This window comes from Melanostigma gelatinosum (genome assembly GCF_949748355.1).
Source record: "Melanostigma gelatinosum genome assembly, chromosome: 9".
Lineage (NCBI taxonomy): Eukaryota > Metazoa > Chordata > Actinopteri > Perciformes > Zoarcidae > Melanostigma > Melanostigma gelatinosum.
The window spans coordinates 10971333-10989231 of record NC_136642.1 but is presented as its reverse complement, the minus strand read 5'-3'; the positions used below and the strand labels follow the sequence as shown (position 1 = coordinate 10989231).

General features: G+C 45.1%; 1 protein-coding gene across 1 annotated transcript; it reads left to right on the top strand.

Moving 5' to 3' along the window:
* Nucleotides 1-2008: 2008 nt before the first annotated feature.
* Nucleotides 2009-13618, top strand: LOC306782718 (uncharacterized protein; the record flags this gene model as incomplete). Its single annotated transcript, XM_079276163.1, has 9 exons — nucleotides 2009-2703; nucleotides 7034-7240; nucleotides 7540-7753; nucleotides 8023-8184; nucleotides 9178-9396; nucleotides 10011-10157; nucleotides 10271-10511; nucleotides 10632-10796; nucleotides 11172-13618. The coding sequence occupies 9 exons, from the start codon at nucleotides 2009-2011 to the stop codon at nucleotides 13616-13618; spliced, it is 4497 nt and encodes a 1498-aa protein (XP_079132289.1).
* Nucleotides 13619-17899: the final 4281 nt, after the last annotated feature.

Genomic DNA, 17899 nt, shown 5'->3' with positions numbered 1-17899 from the left:
TAACTTTAATTTGTATAATGAGCAAATGTCTGGGGGGGGGGGGGTGGTATGATTAATTGTTTGATGAAAATGCATCATATTTTAACCTGTTAAATATTAGTTTGCAAAGTAACAAGTTAATACATCTCTCAAATATGTGACGTAATGGGTACAATATTTCTCTCTGAAGATAAATTATACTGAGGTAGTATTACCTTTTAGCTATACTTTCCATGACTGGATTTTGAAGTCTGCAGCTTCCTCTGTCATTTACTCCACAGGTGACACATTGGAGACCTAATTATGTATTTGGTAATCATTTCTAGTCCATTTAATTGAACTGCTATCAGCTCTGATGGGAAGGAAGATAATTGATTACATCAGAAGTAGCCTTTAAAAGCGTTAGTTTGAACTGCAGTTTTTCAATCACTGATCATATTGTATTGTATTCTTCGCACGTGTCTTTCCATTCATTCATTTTCCTGTAATTTGTCACAGTTGTAAAAAAAAAACCTTGTTCTTTTTCCGAGGTATAAATAAAGTTTCATCATTATACTCTCCATCACGCGCTCGCCGTATTGGTGAGAGAGGGAGAGGATGACGCGCGTCCTGTACCTGCGAGGGATGCGTGAGTCTTGCGCCGGCGGGGCATGCGGCCTTGGGGGACGGATGATGCGGATGCGGATGCCATGGCAACAGACCGATTAGATCCAGACCTTTATATGCACATTTATTTATTTAATATGTCATTTGCATGCGATGCGCGCCTCTGTGGACGTGCCAGCTCGACCTCTTGAGCTGAGTCAGAGAGTGAGAAGTGAATTGCAGCTTTAAAAGTCCATCGACTCTCATCAGTCTGCGAAGGAGCAGCCACCTCAAATCAACAAGTTTAATTTTTTTATAATTCAACTGAGCGCATCGTTTTTCCTCGGAGCAGCAGACTATTGAAATATTGTATCTGTCCTCGGTGTCATACGGCGGAAAGGGCAGCGCCGTGTCCCTGGGCACAATGTCATTGAAAGTCGGCAGAAGTGGGAATAGATGGCATCGGCTGACAGAATAGAAGACTGCGAACACCTGATCAGGTTCATTCTGTCATCACTTTTACAAAATAGCGCTGTTGTAGAGCCCGGCTGTCTCTCCGGCTGTCTGAGCGCTTCTGTCACAGGCAGCATTTCGGCGCGCCTTCCATCACGAGGAGTGTTTTTCCGCTCGGATACTGAAAATGAAAACGTGCCGCGGATTCAGTGAGATCATGGGTTCGATTTGGGGTCATTTGACTTATTTCCGCGGTCTTGTCTGTCGGTCTGTTCTTCTTTGTGCGTGTCAGAATGAATCGGTGCGTCTTGGAGCACGAGCGCCTATGCCTGTAATGTGCGTCCCTTATGTCCATTAACAATCCATCCCTCCTGACAGAGGATCAAGTGTCCTTATCATTCATCCGTGGATGAATGTTCCCCACTCTTCCACCTTACCGCTCATCTCTTACATAATGGTAGAAAATTGGCTGAGCAGCCTGGGCATATAGGCTATACGGACCGGGCACCGACGGCCAATGAGCGGCAAGCTCCGTTAACTACAAAAGACCGGGAATCCGGTGCCAAAATGACCGGCGTCGGAGCGTTGAGGGCGGCTGTGGAGAGGAGAGGGAGGGCCTCGGGGGGAGGGAAACGTTTCAAGGACGAGGAAGGAGGAAAGATACAGAAACATCTGTAAGGACAAAGGAGGCACTTTAAGAAAATAGGAGAAAGTGAAGCTACTGCCATCACTCTGACAGGGTGAAGGATTGAATGTCTGGATGGGGCTTCTTCCAAGGAGTTCAGCATGGCCACATCAGCGGAGTGAGGGCGGAGGTGTGAGCTGCCGGCTCCAGGATAATGACTGGAGATACGAGACCACTTTTCTTTAGCTTCTTCAATTTAATTTATTCAGATTGACATTGACATTTTATAGCCTAATCTACGTAGGTCGACTACACACATCAGTAGTCTACTGAGGGTCACGAGTTCACCCTCTTCCCTGACTTGCGATGGATGGGGTGGCGGGAGGTGTGGGTACCCCCAGTGGCACCGGGGGATCTGGGTGTGACAGCCTCCCCAGACGTAATGGAGGGGACTCAAAGCGGCGCAGTAAGAGCAGCCTGCCTTCTCCGGGTTACAGGCTTTCCCAGGCCTCGCTGGAAGGGGAGAGGGGCTCCTTCGGGGCGGACAGCACCTCCTTAGGTGGACACGGCCGCCGCCCTTCCATCATGAGCTCCACCAGGGATGGCCTTCCCTTCCGAACAGCGGGCACCCCAACCACCCCGGTGGCCCTGCCACCGCCGCCGCCCTCCTCCTCTGCCACAGCCCATCCTCCCCCACGCTCAGTGGGCTTTGCCAGGACCCGCGCCACCCTGACCTCCACCTCCTCCACCGGGACCGGAGTGATGGTGGTGGCCACCGGCCCAGAGACCACCACCACCACTACATGTAACACCACTGCTGCAGGGTCCCCTGAGTTAATGGGTCAGTGTGGACTGGGTGGTTTTGGCATGGGGCTGGACGGAGAGGACTACAGCAACTCCAACCAGAGCACCTTCATCCAGAGACAGTTTGGAGCCATGCTTCAGCCGGGGGTCAACAAGTTCAGCCTGCGCATGTTTGGATCCCACAAAGCCGTGGCACTGGAGCAGCAAAGACAGAAATCAGCAGGGACGTGGATCATACATCCATACAGTGACTTCAGGTATGAACACACTCACACACACACACACACACACGCACACACACACACACACACTCACACAAACCCTCCACAGCGAGCTGCAGTTGGTTTGTAAAATAAATGCACATGAAAGACACCTAAAGTTATTTTGGTTGAATTATGGATCAAAGCAAGTTGAAGTCATTCACACTTTATGGAGCACACTTGAAACATAATGACAGACACTTGGAAGGAAGAAAAAAAGAGAAAGATATACATTTAGCACCCTCCTCAGTTAAGTGGGGGAAATGGGGATACATCTGGGAGGAGAGACACACTTGCAGGAGGCTATAGGGTGAGGTAGGAGAAGCAAAAGCTGCAATGGGAGACTCACTGAAGGGTGGTATCGAGGCAAAGCCTGTATGACAGGTTAAAATGGAGAATGAAAAGAGGGGAGTGTATTTAAAGTCCTTTGGGGAATGATTAAGGCAGGGAGAGGTGTTTAGGGAAAGGGTAGTGACAAGGCCTCCAGCGTGGACACCATGCAGCTATGGCAGGTCTCTAGTCGACTAGGAGAATAGATAGAGACTGATTGTTTCCAGAAAAATAGTTTCGTTAGTTTCATTTAAACAGTGGATGAACCCAGCACAGCACCCCCTGCTGGTGGCTCCGTGCAGGAACAATTAGCACGAGAATGAGATGAAAATGACAATTGTTCATTTTTGGTTTTCTTGAGTGAAACTCTCCTAATGAAGATACAGACCTGGTGGTTAATTGCTGTAGTGAATGTTTCTCTGGACTTTTTTTAATGGTTATAAGTATGGGAGGAAGATTTTTTGAATGTCTGCCAGCCTTGAACACACAAGGCCAAATTGCTTTCACCCTCACATACTTTTACAATGTCATACTATTTACTGACTGACATGCTAAAACCCATTGACATGCGGGTCCTTGGCTGTTTGAGACTTTTGCATTAATGCAAAATGTGCAGGTGGAGCGCAGAGGGAGAGACGGCATTCATAATCTCCAGACAGGCAGCAGCAACAATGGATGACTTGATCCCCAAGGCTCCTGGCCCACTTTTGTCTCATCAACCACACGCACACACACACACACACACAAAGAATGAGTCGCTTTATATTGTCTGTCAATTTAATGATCACTCACTAGTTCTGCCTATGAGTCTGTTCACAGGAGATACGATGAATGAGGTCAGTGAGGAACAGAGAAAAGGATGAATGGATGGATGGATGAAGGGCTGTGGATATTGATATTCATGCAAGATATCAAAAAATGTTGATAGTCCTAATTAACCTGTCGGGCACTCACAATTGAATTTAGATGAATTATGTATGACTTCCTAAATTATGCAAGTTGAGTATATGCATTATGCATAATTCAGTCATCTAACTTTTCAGTTAAGTAGTCTGAAGAGACGTCTGAATAGGAACTTTGTGTGGCCGGAGCATGCGAGAGGGAAAGACGGATTACTGCTAAAGCCCCTTTATTGTGTTTCTGTCCCTGTATTGACCTTCACCACAAGAGGCTGTGCAGTAATGTGTGTGTCTGTGTGTGTGTGTGTGTGTGTGTGTGGTCTGTCACTATCGAGTCTGCTGATAAGCTCTCACCTCATTAAGAAAATATGTATTTCTGCTGCACCTATGAAAATACAAAATGAGAGTCAGACGAAGACGATTCATACACTGGAACAGCAAGAGAGGTGAAAACAGAAAGACGGTTTGTCTGTCACCACAGTCGTGTCGTGTTGAGACAGGGTTGGTGGCATTACAAGGAACAGGGATCTATTACGTAATAGCCGGTTGCTGGTGTGCTTGTTTGTCTGTACGTCTGGCAGGACGATGGGTGGGAACTTGTTCAGAACTGACATCTGGCCAACCGCGAGCACAGGGAACCAATCAGAGGTCGCTCATGGGACACTTGGCGTCAATTACAGTAGAATTAGTGTTTCGTTTGACAACAGCTGAGCAGGTAGACGCAGGTCAGTTCTCCTCTAGCACCTGTTCATGTTCAAGATGGAATACTGATGAGGCAGTGGAGAGCCTTTAATTGCATTTGTAATTCCTATCTGTGTGTTCACGAGTACACACAAGTGCACGTACCACCACACACAATGCCTGAGCCGGTGTTGCATCAGTCCTCTGTCTTGTCAGGTATTTAGGCAGCATGACAAACCTTCACATCCTTCTCAGTTTGGATCTGACATCTTCTCCTGTCTGTTTGGTTGTTCTCATTTGTTTGGTCTCACATCTCAATGACAACAGCGAAATCACACAGGCTGATTAATGTGCAGTCACATGTACAATGTAATGTAACCCATTGAGGATAGATCAAAGGAGCAAAACAACGATTTAAAAACAGAGTGGATTAATGTCTGAGCAGAGAATGATGTCGCTCTCCCTCTGCATGTGTGGTTATCCAAACATCTATCAGTGTAAGTGACAAAGTCAGGCAGAAGTAGCCGAGTGATGACTCATGCTGAATCTTCATCAGTCTAGCGGCAGCGTCACACCACATGAGGTAGTGTTACTAAATTAGAGCTCAATAGCAATCGACCACAGAGCTTGAGTGTATTCGCTCACAGGAGGAGAGCGAGTGAGCAAGTCATTGATGGGTTAAGGTGATGGATGAAGGGATCAGGAGGAAAAAGACAGAAAGATGACAGGCATCACCTCCAGATGATTGGATTGCTTTTTCTGTTGTACTTAAATCACTAACAGCATTTTTACGAGAGGGCGATAATACCCTCCAGCATGAAATACCGATTTATAAAGCCTCCCAAGGTTACTGATCATTTGCCTCTCTTTGTCCCCCTCTGTCTGTCTGTCTTATAAGAAAGTCTGATAAAAGGACCTTGTCATCAGGGTTATCTCCACTTGGGCCTGTGTACAAACTGAGATCTGGAGTTTGGAAGATAAGTCGCAATCCAGATGCATTATGGGATTTGAGCCAGTGTCTTTGCAGCTGGAGCCTTACTATACTCTTACTTACTATAGCCTTAAGATATCTCAGTTTCTGCAGCCTCAAATTTGACCTTTCTTTATTGAATCTGTCTCTCATAACGTTACGTAAATACGGAGTACCCCTTTAAATCTCTTTTATGTTCATCACAAGGGAGTAGAATGCATGGTCTCCTTTTGCGGGTAGTAAAAAAAGAAATCTATCTATCTTTTCTAATTTATACCAACAGGAAATTATATCTTAAAAGAAGATAGTATTAATTAGAACCTGTTTATGAGAACTAGACCTCTTAATTTAATTTTAAATTGTCAAACAATAGCAAAAGATTGTCCATAAGAATTTCCCAAAGTCCTTGTTTTGTCCAACTAACAGCCCAGAACTGAAAGATGTTCAATTGATTGACATAAATCAACAGAAAACAGAAAAGCATCTTTGTTTAAACATGACTTGCCAATGTTTTCATATCAAATCCAGCAAAAACTGTGAAATACAAAACTATTCCTGCCTTTATGATCAGAGGAACATCATAAAATAGTGCGTTAGTGCCAAACAGCTTGTCAAATCTACCATCAAAGTAAAGGACCAATCGTATGAAAGTCACACAGAATGAATGTTTTCTGTCTTACACTGTTAGAAATGAAATCTTACATTTACTTCATTTAGTTATGTCAGCCAGTCCCACAAAACTGGGTTGAATAAATGGAAAAAAGACCAGAACATTGATTATTACTACCTGCTATTCAGCAGCTGACTTGATCAATATGAAGAAGTGAGTCAGATAAATACAACGTACGTCATTTAACTTCACCAGAACAGACGGTTTCCTGTCAGAGACGGTGAGGAATGTGCCAATCCCACAATCACGACATGTTTATGCTAAAACCCCCATCAAGGTGTCAAGAAGTAAACAAATGCTCACAACTGAAGCAGGAAACAGCAAATGTTTGCCTTTGTTGGTTGAGCGATGACCAGCAGATAACGGAGATATATATGAGGCCGACCTCAGGAGCATCTGTTGGCTCGGCTCCATCGTTTTGGATCATGTAGATTTCCAGGATAATTTCCTCCATTTTGCACCAGGATATGTGATATGATACACACAGACACAAAAATATTTTCTAAGATCTAATGCATTTAAATTTTTCCATTTTTCTGGAGTTGTTTCACCACCAGCCGCAATGAATTGAAACATTTCCAGCTGTGAACAGCTCCTCCATTTCTTTTGCGCATTGCATTGTGGGAGACTTGTAATTTTGTCACCTTTTCAGTGAGAACACTAGCAACGTGATAAAATAAAACAAAAAGCCAGTAAAAAAACCACATTATATTAGACCTACAGTCCAACCATATAGAAACAGAAAAAAAAATATCAATGCTTTCTTTCTCTGTCTAGATTCTACTGGGACCTGTTGATGCTGATGTTGATGATGGGGAACTTAATCATCCTGCCAGTGGGCATCACTTTCTTTAGAGATGAGAACACTCCCTCCTGGATCATCTTCAACGTGGTCTCTGACACTCTCTTCATGGTCGACTTGGTTCTTAACTTCAGGACCGGCATCATCAAGGAAGACAACACTGAGATACTGCTGGACCCGAGGTCAGCAGAAGCATATCTGGTTGCATTCATTATGTGTATCTGCACGTTGAGGATATTAATACAGCTGCTCTGTCGCCATTCATTTAAATGAGCTATTCTGGCTGTCTGCTGGGTTTGTGTGAAATGGGGAAAGAAAAGGTGACATGCAGCTGGTGGCAGAGCTTTGTTCACGTTCCAGTCGTGTTGCTGTTGAATATTGATGAGAATTGCTTCATGCCAGCCAAATGTTGGAATCACTTCCACAATGCTTGATTGCCAAATTACAAATGACACTGCTCTGCCATGCTGCTCCAACTCAGAGCGATCCGAGACAAGTACCTGAAAAACTGGTTCCTGGTGGACTTTGTGTCATCCATCCCGGTGGACTACATCTTCCTGATGGTGGACAGTTTCGACACCGAGGTCTACCGGACAGCCCGGGCGCTGCGCATCGTCCGCTTCACCAAAATCTTGAGCCTGCTTCGACTGCTCCGCCTGTCCAGACTCATCCGCTACATCCACCAGTGGGAGGAGGTGAGAAACAGAGGCTGGAAACAGAGAACAAAGTCGAAGGGGAAAGAGATAGTTGTGTTGAAGAGGTAGTTCAAAACTCATTGAATGTGTAAGGTATGACAAGCCTGTTGAAATATTATGTCACGAATAGAATCAAACACAATTTTTAAAATATTGTGCTGGTGGAAAATCCTTGTGAAAAGATAACCCTCGCCTGTCCTTTCCACCCTTTTATTCATCCCACTTGCGTTCTTATTTTCCTCCTCATCTTTCCCTCTGCTCCTCCTCAGATCTTCCATATGACCTATGACCTTGCCAGTGCCATGGTGAGGATAGTTAATCTGATCGGTATGATGCTGCTGCTGTGCCACTGGGACGGCTGTCTCCAGTTCCTGGTCCCAATGCTGCAGGACTTCCCTCCTGACTGCTGGGTTTCCAAGAACCTGATGGTGGTGAGTCTCTAACCAGCTGTCTGTGTGTGTGCGTCACGTTATTTTCTAATATGTTTCAGTGATTTTATTGTGCAGAGAACAAAAAAAGAACCTGACATTGAGTTCTGGTTGAATGAAAAGTACAAAGCGCTATCTCAACTTGTTTGAACAGTGTGCACACTTTGTATTTCACATGAATACAAATCACAGATTCAAACAGCAGCTTGGTTTTTGGTTATCTGTGTGTGAGCGCAGAGTGAGGTTGTTTATCAGATGTGACATTGTTTGCTCCTTATCTGTGTTAATTGGCTCATGCAGCAACACGTCCAGTTGGAATAAGATTGACGATCATCGTCATCATGAAAATATAAAAGATTTTCCAATTAAGAGATCAGGTGAAGGTGTGAACGCACGCAAGTCGAAGGCCTCTGGGACCTGCTGGAGATTTTGTCTCCGTGCATGCAGGCGCACGGACGTGGACGCCCATGAATGCACACAGATACACACAGATACACACAGATACACACAGCTGTATGGATAGCTGACTCATGTCTCAGCAGTTGCCAGGGTGACTGTTGCCAAGCAGGCTGATGCTGGGATTTTCCCCAGAGAAAGTCCCCTCATCCTTGAGACTATTAACATCGGAGTATAATTGGACTCAGCTTAAAACAGAAGCAAACACACACTCACACATACACACGCACACAGGCTGGTCTCTACGGTCTTTCATTTAATAATGCAAGTTAACTGCCTTTTTATTGTCTGTGTGGGTTAAAATGTTCTGCAGACGCTCTGTTTTAAAGCAAAGTGGGTTTTGACAGTTAAATTGCTCTGCTGCTGCATGTTATGATCTCAGCTGTAGTTTCTGAAGTGTTGTGGCTGAGCGCGTCTGAGAGGAAAAAAGCCCTCCTGTAACACGACTAAAATAAGAATAGTTCAATACTGCAGCGCCTTGGTAATTAACACTCCTTTTTACTCGTCCTGTCACCCTCTCTGTCTGCCTCCCACTCACAGAATGACACATGGGGCTTGCAGTACTCCTATGCACTGTTCAAAGCCATGAGCCACATGTTGTGTATCGGGTACGGTGCCCAGGCTCCAGAAGGGATGACCGATGTGTGGCTCACCATGCTCAGTATGATCGTCGGTGCCACCTGCTACGCCATGTTCATCGGTCATGCCACCGCTCTCATCCAGTCGCTGGACTCCTCACGGCGACAATACCAGGAAAAGGTGAAAAATGACACTCGTCCATGTGTCCTGCTATACCTTTTATAGTTTAGCCATCAAACCTGATTCAATCCATTTCTGTTGACGATAATATTTATTATCAATGAAGCTTTGGGGTTGTTTTCATTAACCAATCAAATTTCAGTAAAGAATACCCATCACCACTTCACTAATCCCATAGTGACATCTTCAAATTTCTTGTTTTTTCAATTTACAATAATGTAAAACAGCGGATCTTTATATTTGTGAAGCTGGAACCAGTGCATTTTTGCAGATGATTGAACTATCAAAATTGTTATTAAATAGATTTCAAAAGCCTCTAAAACATATTCTTATTGAACAATCTGAAAATCCCTTTCATCAAACTTCTCACAACTTTTAGACTGTGTCCAAAATCACTCCCTGGTCTCCATATAATGCGATCACTGTCTGCAATTTTATTTGAGTGTCCAAATTCTGAGTGTAAAATATGCAATATGGTCATTTCCGAAACTTTACCGTCAAAGAACAAAAGAAAAGTGCAATTGAACGAATCATGGTTCTTCTGCTCTTGTCTTTTAAAGTGAATGTGTTTGTTTGCACGCCCCTGACCTGTGCGTGGTTGTGTGTTATTGCAGTACAAGCAGGTGGAGCAGTACATGTCGTTCCATAAGCTTCCCGCAGACGTTCGGCAAAAGATCCACGAGTATTATGAGCACCGCTTCCAGGGGAAAATGTTTGATGAGGAGAACATCCTGGGAGAACTTAGCGAGCCGCTTAAAGAGGTAATGAATTCACAAACACCCACTCATCTACACGTCGAGACCACAAATGTTCTGGCCTCTGAGCAAATCTCTTCCTTCACTTCTCTGTTTATCTCTTCATCCTCTCCCTCTAGGAGATAGTCAGCTTTAACTGCCGCAGCCTTGTGGCTAACATGCCGCTGTTCGCCAACGCTGATCCCAACTTTGTGACTGCCGTTCTGATCAAGCTCCGATTTGAAGTGTTTCAGCCTTCAGACTTCATCATCCGCGAGGGCACGGTTGGACGGAAGATGTACTTCATCCAGCATGGGCGAGTCAGCGTGATGGCCCGTGGCAACAAGGAAACCAAGCTGAGCGATGGGTCATACTTTGGAGGTGATAATGTCAGAGTTGTCTAAATAGCTCAAGTTGTGTGGGAAGGTATAGAGATGGAGGTGATGAAAGTTTATACTGTAGGATTGATTTATCTCACAGCTTATTCCCTTTTCATTTCAGAGATTTGTTTGTTGACTCGTGGACGGAGGACGGCGAGCGTCCGTGCGGATACATACTGTCGCCTGTACTCTCTCAGTGTGGACAACTTTAACGAGGTGCTGGAGGAACATCCGATGATGAGGCGGGCCTTCGAAACTGTCGCTGTTGACCGATTGGACCGAATCGGTAAAGTGTGGATGTCTGAATAGCTCATGAATTTCTCTCACAACCCTATCTATACAGGGACTTGCGATTTTCCATTCAGCTCTATAATTCTGCAACGACCTTGCCCAATATTTGCAATCATCCATCCAGTACTGCTACATTTCTCAGGCGCCTTGTCCTCAGCTTAAAGGTCGGAACTCCTCTTTGAAAAATAAAAAGCTGAAATACTAAAGGATGAGCAATGTTCTCTGTGAAGAAAAGATGTTTGCTTTGTGTTCAGTAAACAACTTTGCCTTCTAGAAAGTAAAAAAAAATACTCTTTCCCATCTTTGTATTCTGGAACTGAATTCACGCTTAACATCCCAGAAACCTTATAATGAATTTTCTCCTCTACAGGCAGGAAGAACTCCATGCTCCTGCGGAAGTCATCCCAGGGCGGTTCTCTGGGGGGCAGTATGGGTCGCGGTAGAGGCCGTGGTGGAGGGGGTCCAGGAGCCGGAGGAGGCCTGGCAGCCAGCACTTTGGGCTCCTGTGACAGCATGCTGGTGCAGCAGATTGTCAAACATGACAGCATGTCGGCCATGCAAGATGCCATTGCGGCTGCTGCCGCAGGAAGGGGTGGAGTCATCGGAGGGAGCGGCACGGTGTCTCCTCGGCCATGCCCGGTCATCTGGCCGCTGGTCCACGCCCCTCTGCAGACTGCTGCTGCCACCAGTAATGTAGCCATCGTCCTCATGCACCAGCAACAGCAGCAGCAGCTCCAGCAGCTGCAGCAGCAGCATGCACTTGGAGGTGCTTTCTTCCTGCCCTCCCCTCTTGTCTCTCCCTCTCCTTCCTCCTCTTTCCCTCTGTCTCCCCCTCGACCTCCCGTGTTACAGCCCCTCCGCCCCTCTGTGAGCTCTCTCATCGGGATGATGACGATGGGAGGGATGGTAGGGATAGGAGGGATGGGTGGCTTGGGTGGCTTGTCCCCAAGAGGATTTCCTGTCTCGCCCTCATCCATGGGCCCTCCTGGTGGGTTGACATCGCCCCCTATTGTTAAAACGCCATCCACACCCGCCTCCTCTGTCCCGACGTCTGTCCAACAAGAAAGGAATCTTCATTACAGCCTCTGCCTCCAGGCTGATCATCCCTCAATGTTTGCTGGATCACCAGGTGGAGGTCCACAAACTCCACCCCTCCACAAGGTACCTGCCACCAACCCCCCTGCTGCTTGTGGTGCCCCGTCAGATTGCAACACTTTTGTGACAGGCCAGCAGGGAGCAAAAGAAGCTCTGTTACGTCATGGAGGAAACAGCTCTCAGTGTCTGCCTGCACTTGGCAGACTCACCCAGGAGGCCAGGCTGCTGTCGGCCTCGCAGCCCACTCTGCCTCACCGCTCCTGGGCTGGAGTGCAGCCTCACCCGCCTCTCCACAGGAAGGCTTCTGGTGGTAATTTGCTGCCGGCTCCTTTCCTGGCAGGCCAGTTGGCCAGGGGAAGCAGTGCAGGTATGCTGACCTGTAACGCTCCAGTACAGCTGTTGACAAATATACCGTTTAATGCACAAGCACAGGCCGCAGTTCCTATTCAGGCTGCACTGGCACACAATCTGCCTACACAATCTGCTCTTTACACTGCCATTGTGCCCATACCTATAGCTGTATACATGCCTTCTGCAGCTTCTTTGACATCTTCCTCCCCTCCAAAGCAGACCCCGCTCTCCTCTTCCACCCCTTCACCTGTACCCACTCACTCGTCTCCTTCACCTATACTCCCCCAGATACCTCGTCCTAAACCATTCCCAATGACCCCCTCTCGCTCTTCCTCTCCTCCTCCCTGCTCCACCCCACCATTAACAGGAACAAACCCGCTGTCGCTCTCATCAACTCCTCGTCCCAAACCAATCTCTACAACCTCTCCCCGCTCCTCCTCTCCCTCTCCCTCCTCCACACCGCCTCCATCTTCTGTTTCTACCCCTGTTTTAATACCTCAAACTTATGGGCCCAAGACATCTTTTACCTCCTCTTCTCCCCCTTCGTCCTCGATCACCTCCATCCCACCACGACCCCAGAGCCCCCGTGCCAAGGCATCCAACACACCTCCTTCTGCTTCTCCGTTGTCTGGCCCCAGTCCCACCCCAACCCCAATCCCTTCTCCGATACAGACTCCCACTCAGACAACCCGCTCTCGCACTTCTACCCCAGCCCAAACTCCTACACAAACCTTGACACCTGTTACTCCTACCCAGACCCAAATCCTTACACCTTCTCCCTCTCCCATCCCTGTTAAACCTGTTCCCTCCCTAAGTAAATCCCAGAGTCCAACCCCTTGTCTCCAGCCCTCTGTCCCTAGTTCAACCAGAGGCCCCACATTGGGCCAAATCCCAAACCAAACCGCATCTCCTTCCCCTACACCAGCTATCACTCCTCATAAAATAACTTTCACAGTTCATCCTGTAAAGCAAACCCCTCCTGTCCTTACTCCAACCCCCACTGCAGGCTTCGTTTTCTCCACCAAACCAACCCCAGCTACAAGCGCTACAACTTCATGCCCAAACACAAGCTCCACTAGCCCCTCATCTCTTGCTACCACCTCCTCCTCCTCCACCATCTCCTCTAGTTTACAATCTGCTTCTGCTCACCCCCAGAAACAAACGCCAACTACCGTCTCCTCAAAACTCAATACGCCCTCTACCCCTGCCCAGACCTCTCAGGCATCCACCATTTCATCCACCCAGTCAGCACATGCAGCCACCCCTGCCAACACCACCTCCCCTAAAGGTGGGAAAAAAGACCCTCAGCTATCACTCGCCAGAAAAGACTCAGAGGGACTAAGACACAAACTGCCCTCCTCCAACATGTAAGACATTCTCATAGGATGTTGTGGCCGCTGCTGATTAGCAGAGCCCTGGACATACAGAGTTGTGTCAGAGTCGGCATCAGATATCCAATGATGTCGTGTCGACAGGTACATCTTGTTTGCATTCACTCTAGGATGTGATTGTCTTAGAACATCAGGTGTTCGTGTGACTCTTAACCAAGCCGTCGCTCGAGGAGACTTTCTTGGCGTGTTGAGTGGTTTGGTGCAGGGAATGGTAGAGTCTGAAAAACCATCCAAATGTATACACACATATCTTTGTTAGTGATTGTTCGAGCAAGCAGGGGAGCTGAAGTGGAAACAGTATGCACAGTAAAATGGGATGGAAGCAATAGATGAGAAAAAAAGTCTCCATTTTCTATACATGTGAAACATTTGAGACTCATAATGTGACAGGAAATGACATTCACAAAAAATGATAAATGTGAGAAAATAATAACCTTTCTGCTGTTGGATGATGTTAGTTTCAAACGTGGGCAATAGAGCAGACACTTCCTGTTTCCCAGCTCCCTCTTGCCTCCCATTTTACACCAAAGTGTAATATCTTCTCATCAGAATATAAAATCACTGTAAAGTCGATGCTCAGATGAATTTGAATAATTAGGAGCAGTTTACTGGTAGTTTTGTTGTCTGACGTGTGTGGTGTTTAGTTTTTTGAACAAAACTTTTGAACCTACATGTTTTTCTGTGTGTGAAAGACAATACTGCTCTGCTGTGCACCGTGGCTCACCCGGCTCCCTGGACTGTAAATACGTGCCTCTCTGTGGGTCTGCTGTAAGCTTCCTCACTCCTCAGCTTCGCTGTCTTTCATCTCTTCTCTGTCTCGCCGCCTTTCATCTGATTTCACAGCCCCCGTCACTAACTGCTTCTTTGGCGTTCACAGACTCCCTTTCTCTCGGTTTGCCCCACACTTTGCTCTGTGCGGCCATCAGCCTCATGTTCAAATGGCTCTTCCTTCTGTCGGCCTACAACACTGTTTCAGCGCCATTTCCAGTGATGTTTGATGTTTTGTGTGGGTAGCAACAACACATTTTTGTCTTAACCCCTGATACCATGTTGCCTAGACTATCAATTAAAGGACCAAATGTTTTATTTTTTATTTATCACAGCTTGAGCTTTTGAACAGAAAAGAATAGCCAATAATGCTGTCACAATGATGATCTTGAGCGTGGTGTTTAAGACGATGATTATGATTATGATGATGATGATGATGATGATGATAACATTCTTGACAACCACGATGGTAAAGATGAAGGTGTATATCTGGATGTAACAATAAAGCGGATTTAGATATCATCTTGTTGAGTATGTTCAGGTATGAGCTCCCATGTGTGCTTGTGTGTCTGTCCTGTGTACATAACATATTATATTTACATCTATAAAGCCTGTATATAAATGCTGCTACATCAACCACAGGGAGGATGTTTGTAAGTATTGACAAAATAGCAAATATATATATTTTTAATTCAACTCAAACTTTAATGTTGATGACTTGGAACTTTTCGATTTTGAGATTTAAAACTGGCATCAATAACTAACCCCCCCCCCCCCCAAAAAAAACCCCCACTAAAACAGCTGTAAATGTACAATACATTACACGGTTGTCGTCTTTTTTACGGGGAATAATGTTCACAAATTATCTTCCGTGGTATCCACAAAATACACTCTCAACAGCTTTCATCAGAGAACAAAGTAGTTCTGATAAAACAACAATGTGGATTATGTGGATCCAGAGGAATCAGCATATGAAATACTCACCATGTGTAACTTATAAAGTGTAAATTCCCTGTTGCCTGTAAAAACCCTCAGAAAAAACTAAACCTGAGGATATGACCTTAAATTAAATTTAACAAAATTGAATTTAATGACAGTAATCTATAAAAGAGAAACCTTTAAAACCAAAACTATCTGTATGGCTGGAAACCATCATGCAGCCCTGGAAGAAATCCTGAAGAACAAACACAAATTTGTATGCATATACTCTTTTTTTTGTAAAATACTCTTTGGGCCTTGACAACTTTAACAACTAAACACTCCTTTGTGGGAACCTCTATCTTAAAATGATTGTGTTGTTTCTGTAATCTGATCCTTTAATTTGCATATTTCATTTTAGTTTACTGATCATCGCTTGGACACGACCTGGTGACTCAGATGATTTGGACAAGTGCGTGACCTTCGGAGCATTTGGGACTCGAGAGGTTTGTTGACTCGACTTCAACACTGGTGTGTGGTGAAATGACTTCTTGTGTGAGAGACTGCTCCAATGGTTTACAGCTGTTTGCTCAATCCCAGCTCTGCTGCTGCGCCTGCATCCCGGGCACGAATCCTGTACCTCTCGGTAGAGGGCAGACACACTCGCATCCATACAAGGTTAAGCTTGTGAATGTGGCGACACTTAAATCTCTCCTGCTCTTCGCTAGAACTGAGTCAGTATCCGCCTTTGTGAGGGCAGATTACTGGCTGATACACCTGCCTCCCCTTCCCAACTGTACCTTCCTCTCTCTCTCTCTCACAAATTGATTTTACTTCTCCTCTCTCATTCATGTCCAAAGGGTTTTTAACAGCCCTTCAGCCTGTAGACGAGTTAAGAGGCATTACCATGTTGGATTCACACTTGTTATTATTTGCACACTGTTTGAATGGCCCCTTCTGAGTCTCACAAAGCAGCATTCATTTGTCTAAAAGAGGATGATTGCCTTGTAGCTGCAAATATTTTAGGTTTTTTTTGCTTTTACATTTCTATAGGGACATAAGAGAGACTCGAAACATATTTCTATCTTTCCACTATAGCGTTATTGATTGTAGCAGATTCAACCTATAAGGACCCAAACCCATTTTTGGACAGAAGGTCCAAAACCCACATGTCAAAGCACTCTTCATAATATTAAACATATGTTAGCTTAGCATGTTTAGCATTTTGCATCAAAACTCAGTTTCCTGTAGCCTTTCCTTCACAGTTAGATGTGTCGCTGTGTCTTTCTGCTCCTCGGAATGTAGCTGCCAGTTGTGTCATCTCGTTGATACATTGGAGTCAAAAGTTTTTACGGAGGGAGTTTGGGATATTTCTTTTCATCCCTCCACAAATCAGAACATTTCAACAGGCATTAAGCATTATTATTATTATTATTACACAATAACATTTCGCCAGGTTTTAGTACTAACATGTTATATAAATCAGGCTATGAATGCTACATAAACAAACTGTTGTGTAAAAACCTTCAGAAATACAACTGGGAGGTTTGGTGTATGCAACTGCTACTGAAGTGGAGATTTCTGGCTCAGGGTGAGAAAAAAAAATGAATCTTGAGAAAACAGCTTTTAAATATATTGATTGTAAAATTCAATACACTTTGGAAGACACTACAGGTGAATATGGTAAAAAAATAATACTTATAATTATCACCATGAAACGTACTCAGTGGATTATGACAAATGTTTATGTTGGGAAGTTTTCTGAAATGCTGTTTTTATATATGCAAATAATGTAAATTAGGCATTATGTAATGCTAATGGTGAATTTAGGAGAACTCTACAGACACAATCAGACAAAGAGGAGTATGTGTATTTTTGGTGTTTTCTCTCCACTCCTCTAAAAAGGAGACAACTTATGGAAGCAAATAACCCCAAATCTCAAAAATGACCAGTGCATGAAAAATGTTTTCGCTTGGGGTGTTTCCTCTTAAGGATCCAGGAGTGCTGGCTGCATGGTGACCACTAGATGGCGATGACACTTTAATAATCAACACAGCAGGAAGAAGGAGCATCTAGCACAATAGCACCTTTTATATTTCTTAAGTTTGGGTCTTTGCAGTAAAATGCGAGATCAGGAGGGGCATGATGAGGACATGTGAGGAGGAGAAGCCACTGTGGCGCAAGGAGAAGAGGTTATTGATGGCAGACCATGAAAAGAGGTGGGGGGATAAACAAAACTGTAATTGCTGCCCTTCATTCTAACTCTGAAATAGACTCAGATGGAAGTCTTTACTCTGGGGCCGCGATGGAAACAAACTAGAGTGCCAGGGAGTTTATTGGGCTACAAACGGACATGTATGAGTATCGTATTCCTCATCACACTGGTGTTGCATTATATGGTAATAGCCACAGTCTGCTTGTACTTGTTCTGCAAGTTGTATTCACTGGATTCATATGATCCTCAGTTCATTCATCTGGAGGCTGCATATTTTGTTCAACCACAGAGTTTTCAGGTTGTTTTATACGAATCGTTTTTTAGAGGCTAGGAGAAATGAAATATCCCGAATTCCCCAAT